General features: G+C 39.5%; 1 protein-coding gene across 1 annotated transcript in view; it reads left to right on the forward strand.

Moving 5' to 3' along the window:
* The window catches only part of LOC105029208 (xenotropic and polytropic retrovirus receptor 1 homolog), a 57,562-nt gene that overhangs the window by 11,834 nt on the left and 26,298 nt on the right, over nt 1-19,430 (forward strand). Inside the window, exon 2 of the mRNA XM_010902438.5 lies at nt 5,590-5,641. Coding sequence (XP_010900740.1) covers nt 5,590-5,641 — 52 coding nt within the window. The remainder of the gene's footprint in view (nt 1-5,589; nt 5,642-19,430) is intronic.

The following is a 19,430-nucleotide window of genomic DNA, read 5'->3' on the forward strand; positions in this document are numbered from 1 at the left end:
TGAAATTCTCATATCATCCCACCTCTAGTGATGCGCTGGCCCAAGGACGGGGATTCAGTAAGGTAACTTTAATTACATTATTCTTATTGGCCTTGCATTCATTGTACTGCAGTTTGTGATGTTTCTTCAGGTGGTTGAACAAGTTAGGTTCGGTGCAGACACAATTCTAAAGCACTCTGTGCATATGATTTGTTCTTGCTTAACCTACATTATTACACCGATTCCACACTTAACATCACTTTCCCTAAATCCAAAATACTTTGAAACAACAGATGATCTGTTTCGAGGGACTAGCTCTTCACCATCTGTACCAGATTTTTTTTTCATTTTGCCTGTCTGCTCATTCTTTGTATATTACTCTTCTACTCTGGACTGCAGCCACAACATCCAGAATAGTTTTTTTGCAGGCTGTCGCTGGAAATTGCGTGCGCAGCCAAATTGCTCCCTGCTTGCTGGCTGTTTGTTTAGGAAGCGTTTGATTTGATATACAGCTGAGTTTTCTATGAGCGGAGCACACATTTTAAATGTCAACATCGCAGTCGATCATGTTCATTTTATTGTGTGAAGCCAAAATTGTAATCGAGGTCAATATTTGATTAATTGTGCAGCTCTACATGCCAGTATTACAACCAACCCCCAAGCACAGTGACTTATCCCAAGTCATGCACAGACGGCATCATCCACAATGGATTGAAAAATGGGGAAGACATCCAATTATAGCCTGTGTCTCATTTACTTCTATTTTCTGATCTCCATGCAACCTATCTTTGACAATGAGAAGGTGTGGAAAGAACTGGAGCTAAAGAGACTAGACCACATTGGCACAAAATTTCCCAAATTGCTTTCTTCCAGTGCACTACACTTCTTTCCTAGTCATTTGTTAATTTGTTCTCTTCATTTGTTGCTCTGGTTTGCAAATTGAATCCCTTCATTCAGCAGAGCGTAAGTGACATTGAACATGCAGCTCTATTGGCAACAAGGACTTATTGTCCTCTCTATCACTGGCTTCTCCACAATAATGAATGATTTCTTGTTTTCTGCACTCTGGACCAGAAGAGAGAGACTGGAGGGGGACTGTAGTAGCTTGTTAGTAACTTGTTGCTGCTGACTATCTATTCTACATTGTCTGGACTCGCTGGCTAGGGGGCTACGAAAAAGCATTCTGTTTGGTGTGATCGGTCCCCTGCACCAACATAACCTTGGCTTTTTCCTTTGTCAGCCTAAAGCCAAGGACAGCATGGACCGAACACTTCCCCTTTTCCGCTCTTATTCTCTGTTGCTGTGTTTTCACACTGCCCCAAAACATGACCGTTCTTTTTCTCCTTTGTGTTTGTGACTTCCCCCTTGGCTGGCTGTTGGTCCATCCCTCTTGTCTGCTAGCTGTTTGGCTGCTCTACTGCCTCTCTCTCTTGTTTGAGTTTGTCACCTCCAGAATTATTGGAACCCTTTATAAAGATTAGCAAAAAAGGCTGTATTAAATAGTCGTTAAATTACTTAGCGCATTACCATTTGGAATAGATTGTACTGTATTGTCAATCCAAGAAACCCAACCAAAATTACAAATGTATTTATTTGCTGCACCATCAGCTCGCAAGGATAACTGCATTTAGCCTTTTAGGAGATTGGGGACTGCATTGGAAGGAATTTTAGACTAATATCCCATACAGAATTTTTCCAGATCCTTTGGTCTATGTCCCCTTTTAATTCGAAACAAAATTGATGTTTTTAAAGTTTTCCGTGGCTTTCCAGTTAAGACTTGGTCTTAGTTTTGTGGTCTATGAACCATTTCTTAATTTACAGAGGTTGCTGTGTGCTTCAGGTCATTGTCTTGATGTTAGTTCCCCTTATAGCCACATTTTAGCCTCCTGGCAGATATAATCAGGCTTTTGGCAAACATTTGTCATTATGCATGTAAGCTCAAAATTGGCCCCATGACATCCACCTTTTACAGTTGGTCTGAGGTTCTGTTCCATATATGCGTTCTGCTTTTGACATCAGACGCTAACCATCATGGCCAAAGAGTTTTAATTTTGTTCATCTGACCATACCAAAATTGCTATTAACTTTCAATGCATTTTACCGAGTTCCAGGTGCTTACATACAATTTTGTTGGGGGCGGGGACAAATAGGCTACAGGCATGTAGTACCTTCTGATTGAAGATTTTGAGACTTAAAATACAACCATTTGGGATGACTAGTTCAAAAAACAGTATCTAGCATCTGGAGGGACAGCTAACTTTACATATTGTAGGTTATTGTTTGTATTTTCCCATTTGGTTGTAGCCCCTAACACAGAGATCAGAGAATTGAGGATTCTATCTAGGGGTGAAATGGTTCACAAAACTCACGGCTCAGTATATTAAGGTACAGTGGTGTCATGGTTTGTTACGGTTTCGATATATCAACAAAGTGATTGCCTGTGAAATATGTCATTTGTATTTTTCTATTTATTATAATAGTAGACATGGTTAGCTTGAATTTCCAGGAGCATATGGAAACATAAGGACAACAAAAAACAGCAGTGCCTGCCATATGACATGAAATAAAATAGCCATTTAAAACCGTGCATAGTCCAGCAGCATATATCAAAATTATGTCACAAGCAAAATAGGACCACTTGAAACCTATTAAGGGACAAAAACGATAATCTATACCTGAGAAAATGTATTTGCTATTTTTCATGTAAAACAATAAATGCATGGTCATGTTACTTGTATTATTTTGTATAACCTTTTTACTATGTGGATATTTTTCCTGCGTATATTTATATGCCATTGTTTTATGCAATATTTTATACAATATAATAGCTATAATATAACATTAATGTATTTTTCGGTTTGTAGTGTGTACCAAACCGTGCACCGTGGACCCTGTACTGAGCAGTTTAATACGAATACGGGTACCGTTTCACTCCTAGTTCAACCCATTTCCAACAGCTTCATCTGGAAGCTATAGCTTTGTAGTAAGTCAGTGAATGTGCTTTATAATAATGACTAAGCTAGTTAAAGACTAGTAATCATATCCTCTTTAACCTGTATAATTATGTACAGTAGCTAGTAAGCGCAGATATCAAAATGGAAAATGTTGTCTTAATTCTTCTAAACTGGTTCCTAGTCTTTATCTGGCCATGCAAATTCAAGTCCTAGAGGCAAACTTGTAATGATGAATGGTACATGACAAGTAATAACATAGAACAAAGCAAGTATGTCACAGAATATTATTTACATACACAGGTTATCAGTACATACAGTGCGCCCCAAATTTTTACAAATGTTCATCAGAGTCATTTGGAACTTTTAAATGGTCACCAAGAACTTCCTGTTTCACTGGGGTATAGTTTTGGGGTGACTCACTTGCCAAACTCCCTTAGTTAGCTGTCACATAGGGAAAGTCAGAGAACACAAATTAAATTAAACACCATTTTGTGGATCTTTAAAGAATAGCAATATAAAAATAGCTTCACATCTGAACATACCCATCTCCATTTAAATCACCTGGAGCTGTGATTAACCAGTATAGAAGTGGATGCAAGTGTAGGATGGTTAGAGATCCATGAATGAAATAATCCATGAATCTCAGTTTGACATTGGTTGAATTTTGGATCATAGAAAATTGGTAGAAATTGGTTGAATGTAAGTTATTTGCACGACTAGTTTGAAGAAAGCCCCTACTCAATACATACGTCAGTTGCTGGAGTTTAAGTGTAATTGGAACTTTGATTGAAATTGTGTTCTATGGTCAGATGGTCATTTTGGCAGCAAATACCAGTGTGTATGCTGTAAAATGAGGGATGATCATGCTCAAAGTAACCTACTCCCATCTTTGAAGTATGCTGTTGGATCTGTGAATTTATGGGTCTGTTTTAAAGACTCTGGGAACCTTGTTAAAACTGGGTCGTCAGTGGTTCTTCCGTCAGGAGAATGACCCTAAAGCATTCCTCAAGATTCACACAATCGCCATCCAAGTACCCTGACCTAAACCCTAGTAAAACATAATTGAACTTAATGTCTGTAGAATCTCCCATGTAAGTGTATGTGTTAACAAGAAGCTTTATCTGTCTTGGGGTTACACTTGATAGTGTATGTGTGTATACATGTGTATCTCTCAAAAATAATGATCCTACTTCCTCCAGGGCTTGCAACTAACTTTTTTCCTCACTGTCCCAGCACCCTGACCCAACCCAAAATTCGAATACTAGATTTGGAAATGCGACCATGGGTTTAGGTCATTTGCATCACTCAAGTAATGCAGTTGACATGACATGAACCAAATTTGTTTAGTTATTTAATTTATTTGAACTCTAACTTAAGCTACAATATTCCATGGAGATGATGTTAAGATATTCTATTCCAGCACTACCTGCCTGGTTAAATAACATAACATAGGCTACTAAATAATAAATAAAATAACATAGGCTACTAAAAAGAATGTGTTCGTCAGAATTTCTCTGCGTCATCCACACTTTTATCCTGTAGTAACTAACAATAACGTCAGCCAGCAAAAATGTGGTTACGTGATCATAGCTCAAACGTGTCTACAATACACTTGGGCATCAGGTAAAAAGATTTGTGTACCTAGCTAGTGAAGTTAGTCCACGTTTGCGAGCTATGCTCAGACTAAGGCCGGTCATTTAGATCAGTTGTTTGTTCTACACCATAAAAAAGAAAGTTGCATATTTGTATTACAGTTTGCATTCCTTTCAGGCCAGGTAGATCATGCATCCATATTCTCTTGACAATTCCAATGTCACCGCAACTCTCGGGAACACACAACCTCAGTCTGCAGACAAAATGTGCATTCAAATATGCCCAATGTTATAATTATTTTATTTTTTATAATGAGCCTGCATTTTCATAACCTAAATAATTGCATGCCTAGTCAGACATCATTTTTTGAAACCTGGACGTTTTTCATGGCCTATTTAAGCTTGCTCTTCATAGCCAAAATCCATAGTCAAAATCCGACCATAAAAAATATTATTTTGAAGACTTCCTGACCTACCATTGAAACCTACATTTCTTTCCTATTTGGTTTACAAAACATGTATTGGACTGTCCAAAGGCAGTAAGGCACAACCCTATAGTTGCATCTTCCCTCTTTACATTTTTGCCAGACCGCGTTAGGGGAGCCGGCCTAGAAGAGCGACTGACTGACTGAGTACACCTTGTTTTATATAGTGTAGTTGGACCGCCCCAGACATATTTTTGTAATCCTCGGGATGAAGGAATGCCATTAATTTCGAGCCCTGACTTTTCGAGGCCTGATTATTTCTGCTGCTTCCTCACCTACCTTTTTGATCCTGAGCAGACATTCGTCAGCCATTTTATCTAGCCAGCGGTGGAATATATTAGGTGCCCATGTTAGGCAGACACAGTACACCACCTGCTGCTTGCCATATCACGTAGTGCTGTAGGCCTGTACATTGGTTTATACTGAGTGAAGTAGTAGTTCCACGTTATTTTAAGTTTATGCAATGTTGAAGCATACGTCTCTTGAAACACTGTCTGTGGTACATCATTCTTTATTTCCTGACGTTGAGTTTCACTGAAGCCAAGTTATGTTATATTGTCTACTTTTCTCTCTCTGTAGGCGTTTAAGGACATGCTCTACTCTGCCCAGGACCAGGCTCCCTCTATTGAAGGTAAAAATAAGTTCTGTGTGTTCATTCAGTGTCTGTGAACTTGCATGTGAAATCCATGACACATGCACCTTGATCTCCCTACTTGACCTTTCCCTGCATTATGTCAAAATGGGTGGGAATTGCCGGGGTCTATCGCAATATATTTTCACCATAAGATACAGAGCATTTGAAAAGTTTTCAGGCACCTTTACTGTTTCCACATTTTGTGACGTTACAGACTTATTTTAAAATGGATTAAATCCATTTTTTTCCCTCATCAATTTACAGGCAGTACCCTGTAACCAACAGGCAAAAATATGTTTTTTAACATTTTGCAAACCTATTATAAACAGATATATCAAATTTATGTGAGTATTCAGACCTTTGCTATTACACTAGAAATTGAGCTCAGCTACATCCTGTTTTCACTGAGATGTTTCTACAATTTGACATGGCGTGTGCCTTATATACAGTATCTCACAAAAGTGAGTATACCCTTCACATTTTTGTAAATATTTGAGTATATCTTTTCATGTGACAACACTGAAGAAATGATTGTACAGGTTTTATAACAGTGTAAATTTGCTGTCCCCTCAAAATAACTCAACACACAGCCATTAATATCTAAACAGCTGGCAACAAAAGTGAGTACACCCCTAAGTCAATTTCCAAATTGGGCCCAATTAGAAATTTTCCCTTCCCGGTGTCATGTGACTCGTTAGTGTTACAAGGTCTCAGGTGTGAATGGGGAGCAGGTGTGTTAAATTTGGTGGTACCCACTCCCTCATACTGGTCACTGGAAGTTCAACATGTTACCTCATGGCAAAGAACTCTCTCAGGATCTGAAAAAAATAATTTTTGCTCTACATAAAGATAACCTAGGCTATAAGAAGATTGCAAAGACCCTGAAACTGAGCTGCAGCACGGTGGCCAAGACGATACAGCAGTTTAACAGAACAGGTTCCACTCAGAACAGGCCTCGCCATGGGCGACCAAAGAAGTTGAGTGCACGTGCTCAGCATTATATCCAGAGGTTGTCTTTGGGAAATAGACGTATGAGTGCTGCCAGCATTGCTTCAGAGGATGAAGGGGTGGGGGGTCAGCCTGTCAGTGCTCAGACCATACGCCGCATACTGCATCAAATTGGTCTGCATGGCTGTTTCCCAGAAGGATGCCTATTTGAAAGATGATGCACAAGAAAGCCCGCATACAGTTTGCTGAAGACAAGCAGACTAAGGACATGGATTACTGGAACCATGTCCAGTGGTCTGATGAGACCAAGATAAACGTATTTGGTTCAGATGGTGTCAAGTGTGTGTGTGGCGGCAAGCAGGTGAGGAGTACAAAGACAAGTGTGTCTTGCCTACAGTCAAGCATGGTGGTGGGAGTGTCATGGTCTGGAGCTGCATGAGTGCTGCCGGCACATGGGAGCTATAGTTCATTGAGGGAACCATGAATGCCAGCATGTGCTGTGACATACTGAAGCAGAGCATGATCCCCTCCCTTCAGAGCCTGGGCCACAGGGCAGTATTCCAACATGATAACAACCCCAAACACACCTCCAAGACGACCACTGCCTTGCTAAAGAAGCTGAGGGTAAAGGTGATGGACTGACCAAGCCCGTCTCCAGACCTAAACCCTATTTGAGCATCTGTGGGGCATTCTCAAACAGAAGGTGGAGGAGCGCAAGCTATCTAACATCCACCAGCTCCGTGATTTCGTCATGGAGGAGTGGAAGAGGACTCCAGTGGCAACCTGTGAAGCTCTGGTGAACTCCATGCCCAAGAGGGTTAAGGCAGTGCTGGAAAAGGATGGTGGCCACACAAAATATTGACACTTTGGGCCCAATTTGGACATTTTCACCTTGGGGTGTACTCATTTGTTGCCAACGGTTTAGACATGAATGCCTGTGTGTTGTGTTCTTTTGTGGGGACAGAAAATGTACACTGTTAAACAAGCTGTACACTCACTACATTGTAGCAAAGTGTAATTTCTTCACTGTTGTCACATGAACAGATATATAATCAAATATTTACAAAAATGTGAGGGGTGTACTCACTTTTCTGAGATACTGTAGACAGGTCAGTCTGATGAGGGGGAAATATATTTAATATATTTTAGAATAAGGCTATAAAGTAACAACATGTGGAAAAAGGGAAGGTGTCTGAATACTTTCAGAATGCACAGTGCAGTGTATATAGGTTATACAGCGATTTGTAATTGCAAATGAATGTTTGAAACATTACTTGTCTTCTGCAGAGGGCTGTGAGACATTGTGTTGATCAGAAATGTATATACAAGTACTGAAAACAAATTGGTGCCCTATATGAACAAAGTTGAAAATCTACAAAGGACAAAAACTAGAGTTTGCATCCAGATACAACAAACTAGCATGAAAATAATGTTACAATATTGACCAAACTTTACCCTATAGTAGAGTACTATTGCAAGATTGTTTATGTTTACACCATCACTAACATACCTTGTTGGGTAACTCTTGGACTTTCAATATGAAACCCTGCTGCAATCATTTGCATTAGATAAACTGTGAGAGAATAGGAATGGGAGTCCATCAGTCTATGGTCAAACAGCCAGGAGAATGACAGGATGCTTTGCACATGTCGTCTTCTACTGTAATCTACATCATTAAAACCTGCTTTCAGTTTATTGGGTGGCTTATCCGTTTCTACACATGATTTCCAGCTAAACTCAACAGCATGCTGTGTTGTGGGCCTGTACACTGTATCAGACTTATGTTTGACTAGGCTTTCAAAACCCCTTTTTCTGAATTTACTGTACATAGGCAGACCCATTCTTATTTTCTTTCCCACAAATGGGTCTTTCGGACAATCTAATCAGATCTTATTTCATCTGGTGTTTTTCCTAGCTAATTGTGTTCAAATGAACAATAGGTGGGAGAAAGGAAGAAAAAAACATGAAACGTAGTAAATCTTCAAATCGTCTGGTTAACATATTGTCAGGAATCAAATGTCTATAAACCCGTTCCTGGAGGGAACTGCAGTTGAGACATGTAGGTGGAGGATTGCGTAATTTTAGGCTGGAAAGGGTTAACATATTAACCCTGAGATTAGCCTGAAATAAGAAGTGGGAGGCATTATGCCTTTTAAAACTGGAGAGGAATCGAGCAGACGTAGATGGAGGATTGTGCAGCATAGGTCTTACTCCCCATAATCATTCTATGTCCATCAGACCTGGGTTCTCACACAATTTGAAAGCATTCAAAATTCTTTAATGTTCCATCTGGTTTAGGCCAATGTTCTGTTATTGAAAGATTCAAAATTGTTTGAACGCTGCTTATCCCTGTTTGTACTCTTGAGTGAAAACAAACAAACATTCTGTTGGTATCTGAGGTCATACTTGAACCACTACCACTGTCTGGACTGTAGGTAGGTATCTCTCCATTTCTAATGCGGCTATGGCAGGAGAGCGGACATGAGGCCTGAAGTGTTGCACGAGTCAGCTCTCCAGTGCAACAGTAAAAAAAGAAAAGTGGACCGGACACTGTTATTTTCCAAGTGTGTTTGTTTACTCCAATAACAAAGTTGAAACCAACCAGTGTTATATTGCCTAGCCTATAATACACAGAAGGCTGCACACTGTGAAACATATAGCCTCCTCCCAAGTGTTTTTTAAATACCTGTATCTATTCTTTCAGTGGAAACTCACAGTTGCAATCATTCTTTGCTTTGATGCATGCACTACAAAGGCATCATTGCCCCCCTCCCCCCTCAACAGATTGTGATGGAGCTGTCTCTGAGTCGATGATGGTGATCTGTGCAGCTGTTTGTCAATGTGTTGCGTGAATGCGTCAGGGCGAACAGGAGTGAGGGTGCTTCCTACCCACGTTGAGTAAATTACTGTAATGAATGGCTGTAGCTTTCGAATGTGCGTGGGTGTGTGTTGGTGATCTCTACTGCTGTTTTTGTGCCATTACGTAGTGGTGAAGCGTCTCTGTGTGTGTGTTCATGCGTTTGTGTGAGTGTGCATGTGTGTGCCAGAACGAGGTGTACTGTTATTTGCTATGGCAGACTGATGATAATTACAGGGCCATTTGGGCAAAATTGAATGTAATTGAAAAAGTTAATGATGGCCCTTGAAAACAGCTGAGGTTTGGGCCTTGCAGACCTTTGAGGTCGGTTTCACCCTTTTATTTTCACACAGACATCATGATGACACTTCTTACCAGCACTTTTACAAGTCTGACTTCACGGCCACCATCATCATTGTCTGACCTCTGTGTCCCAAAAAAACGCCTGTCTTATTCTAACTGCCCAGTACACACTACAGCAAACGTCATTACACATTGAGAGAACACTTACCTAAAACTGTAAAAGGTGCAAATGACATTGTCCAGGGTCAAGAATCACTCGGATTTGATTTGCACATGCATTATATCTTGTGAATTAGATTAATGAGAGTCTGTTTTGGATAGTTTCTGGTGAAGAGTATATTTACACATTGTGTTGTTTTGCCGTCAGCATTGTGTCGAGTGACTGAGAACTGTCCTTAAAAGACGAACAATAATGGTGCATTAATGTACACTGTACACCTTTTTTTTCCTTCTGTGATACAGAAAATGCCAACAGAATGTTGAAATCCAGATATTAAAAGATAATTGAACCCTATGCATTTTCTGTATGAAGTCCTTTGCTGACTATTTTTGTTGAATTTAAAACATGTGAAACGTCAAATATATTAAAGCCAATATAGAATCTGTGTAAATGAGGGAAAGAAATGTGGTAAAGCTTATGTGGGCCCTGACAGTGTTTAAGATATGTAGTTGTATCCTCAGCAAGGAGTAACCACACTTAATATATTGAAACCATTTGTTAGGAAACAAGAATCCAGAAAGAATCTGGGGTCTAAAAAGCTATCACAAAAGCTGTTTTCCAAAAAAAGGCTAACAAGCAGAAGTCTAGTGTGTTATTTAATTTTTTTGTTTTGGATCTTTTATTTTTTAACATAAATCAGTGACCATTAAAATGTTACATCCCACATGCGACATTTTATTAAAGAATTGTTAATACTTGTTAATTAAATGTTGAGATCAGTTTGTGAAACACCCCTTAAGCACAGTGCAGATTTTCACATTTTATGGACATTTCACATGAAGAAAATTGTGCAATTGTGTAAGTAATACAACTTCTATGGTTTAGTTATTTGCATCAGTTTAAAAGCCATTTATTTTAAGATTTTGCACTGCAGAAAAAGATCTTACAAAAAGTCTTAATCAAAACACCACTGTTGAAAGATCACTGGTATTCCAGTGGTAGTGAGTTAAAAAACTAAAGCTTAAGAGACACGTTGCTGCGCCTATCCAAAGTCCTCCTGGCTGTGTTGCAGATCATGATACCTGACGATTCCAATTGCCAGTCTGCTGACCACCCCCCCCCCATCCTTGTCCATCTGGTCATAGCCTCTGGACACAGCCCAAATGAATTTTTACAAATTATTACAACTTGTACTCTTTAAATGTTCACCCGGCACAGCCAGAAGTGGACTGGCCACCCCTTCGTTCCTCTCTAGGTTTCTTCCTAAATTTCAGCCCCTCCTAGGGTGCTTCAACCCTCTTGTTGCTTGCTCCTTTGGGTTTCAGGCTGGGTGTTTTGTAAAAGCACTTTGTGACAACTGCTGATGTAAAATGGGCTATATTAATACATTTGATTGAGTATAGTTGGGTCTCTGATTGGGAATGGACTGGGGATCTTGTTAAAATTAAAGGAATAATCATTGGAGCACAATGCTGGGAAATACTGCAAGACAATCTGCTTTAGTCCATTAAAAAAAACTGAGGTGTAAATTCACCTTTCAGACAGATAATGATCACTAGCACAAAGCCAAAGTGACATTGGAGTGACTCAAGTACACAAAGATGAATGTCCTACTGACTTTTACAGTGTCCAAGTCACAGACCATCTCAGTTCCAGTGAGAATCAATGGCATTATTTGAAAATTGCAGTACACAAGCTTCATCCAACCAACCTAAACAACCTGGAGCAAATCTGTGCAAAGCTGGTACATACCTAATCTAAAAGGCTTAAAGTCTTACAGTGAATGAAACCTATCTCCTGCAAATATTAATGTGTGGGTTGAATACTTATGCAAGTAACATTTAAGTTTTTCATTTTTCTTAAAAATATTTCCCAATGTAAAACCAATGAAACTTTCGAATAAATGATTTTCAGGGTTTTAAAATAAAATGTTAAATGAAATTTTAAGTGTACTTTTGTAATTCAGAAATAAGAACGAATTGGTCAGGGGTTTGAATACGTTTGCAATGCACTGCACCAATGATTCCGTTGCGGTGAATTATGCGCACTTTGAAGGTACCAGTCGTTTGTGTTTTTCAGTTAAAACACATTGTTCTCACCTCATTTAGATGTAGTGATCAATATTGCTGATTGTCAATATAGCTGCCACAATTGCATCCCCAGTAATAATGAAAAACAATGATGATAGTTTTGCTCTCTAACAGTTTTGTTTTGCCATACTTGCTAGTTGTTCATCCAACATTAAGTGCGATGGAAATTGATATGTTTTTTGTGATTTTTTCTTAAGTTGTGTTTCTTAATTTTTTTATCCGTTGTAGCAAAAGAACAAGGGGTAACATGGACAATAGTGTTCGGTAACTTCAGTTATTCTGAACAAAAGTCTGAATTGAATTATGTATTTTTCTGAACCAAAATAACCTTATTAATTAGGAGAAACAGATTAGTGACCTACCAGGGCAGAGAGGTGAGGAAAAAAGATATGGAGTTAATTGAAGAGGAATGGAGGAGAGAAGTAGAAAGTAAAGAATAGATTGAGTGGAGGGAATAGGAAGAGAGAATAGATGGAGAGGAGGGAATAGGAAGAATTTTGAGAGGAAGGAAAGAAGAAATGGAGTGAAGAGCAGGGCATCTACCTACCTGCATGTCCCTCTCCCTCAATGCTACCCGACTAATAAACTCCAGAAATATTTTCAAAACATTTTCCAGAGGAAACACTGCACTGCACTTTTTATAGAGCTCTTTAAATCAAGATATTCTAAAATTAGAATGTTTCTACATGTTTGGTGATAATATCTGGAGTTCATTGGTGGGGTGGCATTGAGTGAGAAGGACATGCTCTCTTCTACTTTTCCCAATTGCCCAACAATTTGTCCCGACTACCCAGTGATAGTCCTGTGATTTGATAGTGTCGTCCAGCTGTTTATTGATTAGTTACAGGCTATCTGTCTAATCTTGTCAGTCCCTATGACCCAGTTCTTGTAGAGCTACATGAGTTGCCTAAACCAGTTTTGTAGGAGTTGGATCACAGTCAAATTAAATCGACACAATGGCTTGGATTAGTGGTGGATTGGGACATAAATTCAGCCCTGGCACTGTAGTCACCATCCTACATCACCCCACTTGCAGAACCACAACCCAATACATTTCTGCATTAATATCAATGATATAGTGGAACAAAAAGTAGGTAGTTGGTCAAATATGAGATCTTGGCCACTGAGGTAAGACCAATAACTACAGATGAAAACATTACATTTTTAACACTGTTGTTAGCCTTTTCTTTTATGGCTTGTAGGGATTATTTTGTTTTGAGATGTTCATGCAGAAACAATATTTTTTAGGTATTTACATAAGTAAAATATTTTCTCCAGGGGACTCTCATCAGACCACCCCCAAGTGTGGGAACCAATTGTTCACTCATCTTGTTTCTTTTGTTTAGATCTGCCTCAGCCTCACAACTGAGCGCCACAGCACTGTCTGACTCACTACTAGCACACTATGCTAAGTACAGGTGAGATTTTGGTAACAGGCTGAGGTCATTTACTTGAGCTTCCAGAGTTGGGGAATAATGGATTACAAAAAACAGCAACTATAATCGGTTATGTTACCAACTAAAATATTGCAATTGGATTACTGATACTTTTGTTAAAATGTATGATTACTTCTTGGATTACTTCAACTGAAAAAGTAAAATAATTGACACTTTGCGGGTTAGATTTCTTTTAAATGTGAGGTTTTAAAAACTTCCTTATTTCAACCCAAATAAAAATTGCACACCTCAGTTGTTTTGTGTGTGATCATCATGCATGCAAAGGTGGGTGTGCATAACCAGATTAGTGACGGATGAAGCGCTAGTTTAATTTTCTCCGGTTTTGGTTGGTTGGATGGCTGGTTAAAACAGAGCATATCTTTGATTATATTAGCCAACCCATATAAAATGAGATTTATTGGCAGTTGTGTTCTAAAGTTTGCATACCCTTGGAGAATTGTTAATATATGTACCATTTGTAAAGAAAACATGAGTAAGCAGATAAAACTAGTCTTTTATTTCTTATGGGATTGACATTCAACTTTAGGTCATAACAGAATGGCACTATATTATAAACAAAACATGGCAACAAAGAAACAGATGAACTGACCTCTGTTCAAAAGTCTGCATACCCATAGATCTTAATACTGTGTATTGGCCCCTTCAGTATCAATGACGGTGTGTAATCTTTTGTAATAGTTGTCTATAGCCGGGTTTCCACCGCAGGAACTATACCCGGGAACTATATCCAGGAACTAGGAACCTTTCTAGGAACTCGCTGTGTTTCCACCACAGGAACCAGGGTCTAGAACCTGGAACTACATTTTACCCCCAAAACATTCCCTGCTCTGGAGGTATGACTTTCCCAGAGTAGCAGAACCTTTGGGGTGAGGCTTGCGGTGCTGCACATTTCTGATTGGTCGAGTAGTAGTAGAGTTTAGTAAAGTTTTCAACCACCATTTTAAAACGTCTGCAGCAGTCCTCAGTGTAGTAAAGGAGTTAATTGTGCTTACAAACTGAATAACTTTTTTATGGAGAAGTAATCGAACGACAGATGGGCTGACGACAAAGTCCAAGCCTTATTGTGTTTATGCTGAGGACCAAATGCAGTTAAATGAGCGCGTTAAATGAGCTGAAAATTTTTCACAATGGGAAACAGTGCCATGAGAAGCTTAAAAAATAAAAACAAGATTACAAGAAGATTGAGGATCTCAATAACAGAAGCGGCCCTGACGGGCGGAGCAAGTGGTTTGACTGTCTAGATGCGTTGCTGGGTCACAGGCCGGCCTTCTCTGGCGATGTGTCAACGATTGATTCGGCTGCTGTGTTGTTGGAAGCCATGGTGGAAGACCCAGAAACTGGATCACGAGTCGGTTTAAGGTAAATCACAATGTTTCACATGAAGCATGTTAAATGGTATATCGTTATGTTTTGGAAGAGTCATGATATTTGATTTCTATACTAGTCCTGGTATGTCATGATATTGTTCCTCTATACAAAAAGAAATGTTAGCTACAGGTACATCATGTTAGCCTAGCTAACGTCCCCCTATTATCGACCACCCCCTATTTTTTTATAGTGAAGTATGTAGGTAAATATTTAAAAAATGTAATGTTTGGAAATTTAAGTTGCAAATCATGAAATTCAACTTGTTCGACAGACCAGGCATAATCATGTAGGCCTTTTATCAGTGATTTGTCTTTTTCCTTCTTCATCAGAAGGCATGAAAGTAACTAAAACTTTCTAGTAAACTTGTAAGTGAAACTGTGATCAGGCATTTGTAACACAAACAAAGAGGAAATAAAACATTATTGAACAAAATGGTAAAGTGGCTGATAATAATAGAGGACGGTGGCCGATAATAGTGGTCATATTTTTTTTAGCCACGTCGCTAACCAACTAGCTGAAAATGGTAGTTTTCCACTGAAATTTCTGAAATGATAATTAATGACATGCTAGTTAACATTTATGTCTCTAATAATCACTGAACATTGACAACTTGATCAAATGATTACTCGGTACAAGAAGATTTTTCAAAACTGCTGTTGGCTATGCCGAATGTGCATGTGTATTATTCATTTATTGTGGTGTTTGTTATTTTTCTTCTTAGGAAAGAAGGAGAGACAGACTTCCTTGACGTGCTCAGGGACATGGACGACGCTAACCGTGCCATCCTGCAGCGAGGACAAGAGCAGCAGGACCAGTATATGCATCTGCTATACTGAGGAAAGAGTCAGGCTGAGGGAGAGACGCGTTAAGAGTGACAAGGAGGCGAGAGTATGCATTCCTCGAGTCTCAGGAGGATGAATCCGTGTTATGTACATTAACCATGTACAGTTATATTATTGCTTTTTAATTCTCACTACATAGTTGAAGTTTGCTATGCCACCATTCCTAAGCATATTACATTCATGTATCTATAATATTCAATAATAATTCTACCTATTGCTGCTAGTTTACATAGTTGTTACTGCCATATCTAAATGTTCAATAATACTACCCAGAATTCCGCTAGTTTACAGTACTTTGGATTTTGCACCTACATTTTTGCAGATAAGTAAATAGTTGTGGAACCTAATAGGTGTATAGTGGCTGAAAACAGAAGAACTTCCCCACACTGTCTTGCTCATTGCTGGAATATATATTAAATCACAACAGATAAAGAACAAACATATAAAAGCAGGTGTTCTGTAGGCCGAGGGCCTAGACGCAAGTACAGGTCTAATGATACACTTCAGACCTGTATGTGTGTCTAGCCCGTTGGCCTCTACAGTGGATGGCAGTGTCCTGTCAAGCTGGTTTAATGCAGTGACACCCCATTCTTCTCTGTACTCATCACCATTCATTTCACAGAGTTTATGTAGAACACAACATGCTATCACCTTGGATTTGACCTTGTGTATGTTGCAGTCATTTAGTTTTAACAAGCACCTTTACCTGCCCTTCAGTCTGCCAAAAGCTTTCTCAACGTTTGCAGAAATTGGTGCAGAAATTGTGTACAGTGACACACCGTAGTAATGCTGACTGCAAATGAGAAATGCTCCTGTACTCTGAGGTGGTCACAGGGTTCCACAGTGCAATGGCGAGCATTTCTTTTGAATGGGTACTCAACAGCGGTGTCATGTCCCCTCAGTTATGGTTACAATCAACACAGGTACAGAAACGTGTCCTTAGAAATACGGAAATTCTTTATCCACTGGGCCTCGGTGAAAGTTGGAACCACGGTTTCCCACCACTCCATTGTTATGTTGTTTACCCAAATGGATGGAGAAACACGAGGCATTCTGTAGTACTCGCATATCTGAAACACACAAAAAGGTGCCAATAATAAGTCGATGTTCAAACCCGATTCCAAAAAAGTTGGGTCACTGTACAATTGTGAATAATAACAGAATGCAATGATGTGGAAGTTTCAAATTTCAATATTTTATTCAGAATACAACATAGATGACATATAAAAGGTTTAAACTGAGAAAATGTATCACTTTAAGGGAAAAATAAGTTGATTTTAAATGTCATGGCATCAACACATCTCAAAAAAAGTTGGGACAAGGCCATGTTTACCACTGTGTGGCATCCCCTCTTCTTTTTATAACAGACTGCAAACGTCTGGGGACTGAGGAGACAAGTTGCTCATGTTTATGATTAGGAATGTTGTCCCATTCTTGTCTAATACAGGCTTGTAGTTGCTCAACTGTCTTAGGTCTTCTTTATGATGCGCCAAACGTTTTCTATGGGTGAAAGATCTGGACTGCAGGCTGGCCATTTCAGTACACGGATCCTTCTTCTATGCAGCCGTGACATTGTAATTGATGCAGTATGTGGTCTGGCATTGTCATGTTGGAAAATGCAAGGTCTTCCCTGAAAGAGATGATGTCTGGATGGGAGCATATGTTGTTCTCGAACTTGGATATAACTGTCAGCATTGATGGTGCCTTTCCAGATGTGTAGGCTGCCCATGCCACACGCACTCATGCAACCCCATACCATCAGAGATGCAGGCTTCTGAACTGAGCGCTGATAACAATTTGGGTTGTCCTTGTCCTCTTTAGTCCGGATGACATGGCGTCCCAGTTTTCCAAAATTAACTTCAAATTTTGATTAGTCTGACCACAGAACACTTTTCCACTTTGCCACAGTCCATTTTAAATTATCCTCCAGAGAAAACGCCTACGCTTCTGGATCCTGTTTAGATACGGCTTCTTTTTTGACCTATAGAGTTTTAGCCGGGAACGGCGATTGGCATGGTGGATTCTGTTCACCGTTTTCTGGAAGTATTCCTGAGCCCATGTTGTGATTTCCATTACAGTATCATTCCTGTATGTGATGCAGTGCCGTCTGAGGGCCCGAAGATCACGGGCATCCAGTATGGTTTTCCGGCCTTGACCCTTACGAACAAAGATTGTTCCAGATTCTCTGAATCTTTGGATGATATTATGCACTGTATATGATGATAACCTCAAACTCTTTGCAATTTTTCTCAGAGAAACTCCTTTCTGATATTGCTCCACTATTTGTCACCGCAGCATTGGGGGTATTTGTGATCCTCTGCCCATCTTGACTTCTGAGAGACACTGCCACTCTGAGAGGCTCTTTTATACCCAATCATGTTGCCAATTGACATAATAAGTTGCAAATTGGTCCTCCAGCTGTTCCTTATCTGTACATTTAACTTTTCCGGCATCTTATTGCTACGTGTCCCAACTTTTTTGGAATGTATAGCTCTCATGAAATCCAAAATGAGCCAATATTTGGCATGACATTTCAAATTGTCTCACTTTCAACATTCGATATGTTATCTATATTATGTTGTGAATTAAATATAAGTTTATGAGATTTGTGAATTATTCCATTCCTTTTTTACTCACAATTTGTACAGTGTCCCAACTTTTTTAGAATCGGGTTTGTAGTTTACAATAAAATTATTCCCAATTGTCACTTACTTTAACCTATATTGGTTGTATAGGTTGATGGCGCAAGTCCATCTCAGTCATCTCATGGTCAATCTCTGTGATAACTCGTAAAATCCGTTCACTTTATTTGTATTGCAACTCGTCTCGCATTTCGGGCAATGACCTGAAGAGAGCTGGGACCACAGTCTCAAAGAAAACCATTAGTAACACGCTACACATTAAAATCCTGCAGCGCACGCAAGATCCCCCTGCTCATGCTAGCGCATGTCCAGGCCCGTCTGAAGTTTGCCAATGACCATCTGGATGATCCAGGGGAGGAATGGGAGAAGGTCATGTGGTGTGATGAGACAAACATAGAGCTTTTTGGTCTAAACTCCACTCACCGTGGACGACAACTGCACCGTTTTGAGGGGAGGATGGACGGGGCCATGTATCGCGAGATCTAAAGAAGAGAATTAAAGATGGGTCTTCCAGCATGACAACGACCCGAAACACACAGCCAGGGCAACTAAGGAGTGGCTCCGTTAGAAGTATCTCAAGGTCCTGGAGTGGCCTAGCCAGTCTCCCGACCTGAACCCAATAGAACATCTTTGGAGGGAGCTGAAAGTCTGTATTGCCAAGCGACAGCCCCGATACCTGAAGGATCTGGAGAAGGTCTACAGGTGCTGGTCATAAAATTAGAATATCATCAAAAAGTTGCTCTATTTCAGTAATTCCATTCAAAAAGTTAAACTTATAATTATAATTATAATGTATACATTCATTCCACAAAGACTGAGATATTTTAAGTGTTTATTTCTTTTAATTTTGATGATTATAACAACTAATGAAAACCCCAAAATTTGAATATTGTGAAAAGGTTCAATATTGAAGACACCTGGTGCCACACTCTAATCAGCTAATTAACCCAAAACACCTGCAAAGACATTTAAATGGTCTCTCAGTCTAGTTCTGTAGGCAACACAATCATAGGGAAGACTGCTGACTTGACAGTTGTCCAAAAGACTACCATTGACACCTTGCACAAGGAGGGCAAGACACAAAAGGTCATAGCTAAAGAGGCTGGCTGTTCACAGAGC

The sequence above is a fragment of the Esox lucius genome, chromosome 3, assembly GCF_011004845.1.
Source record: "Esox lucius isolate fEsoLuc1 chromosome 3, fEsoLuc1.pri, whole genome shotgun sequence".
Classification (NCBI taxonomy): domain Eukaryota; kingdom Metazoa; phylum Chordata; class Actinopteri; order Esociformes; family Esocidae; genus Esox; species Esox lucius.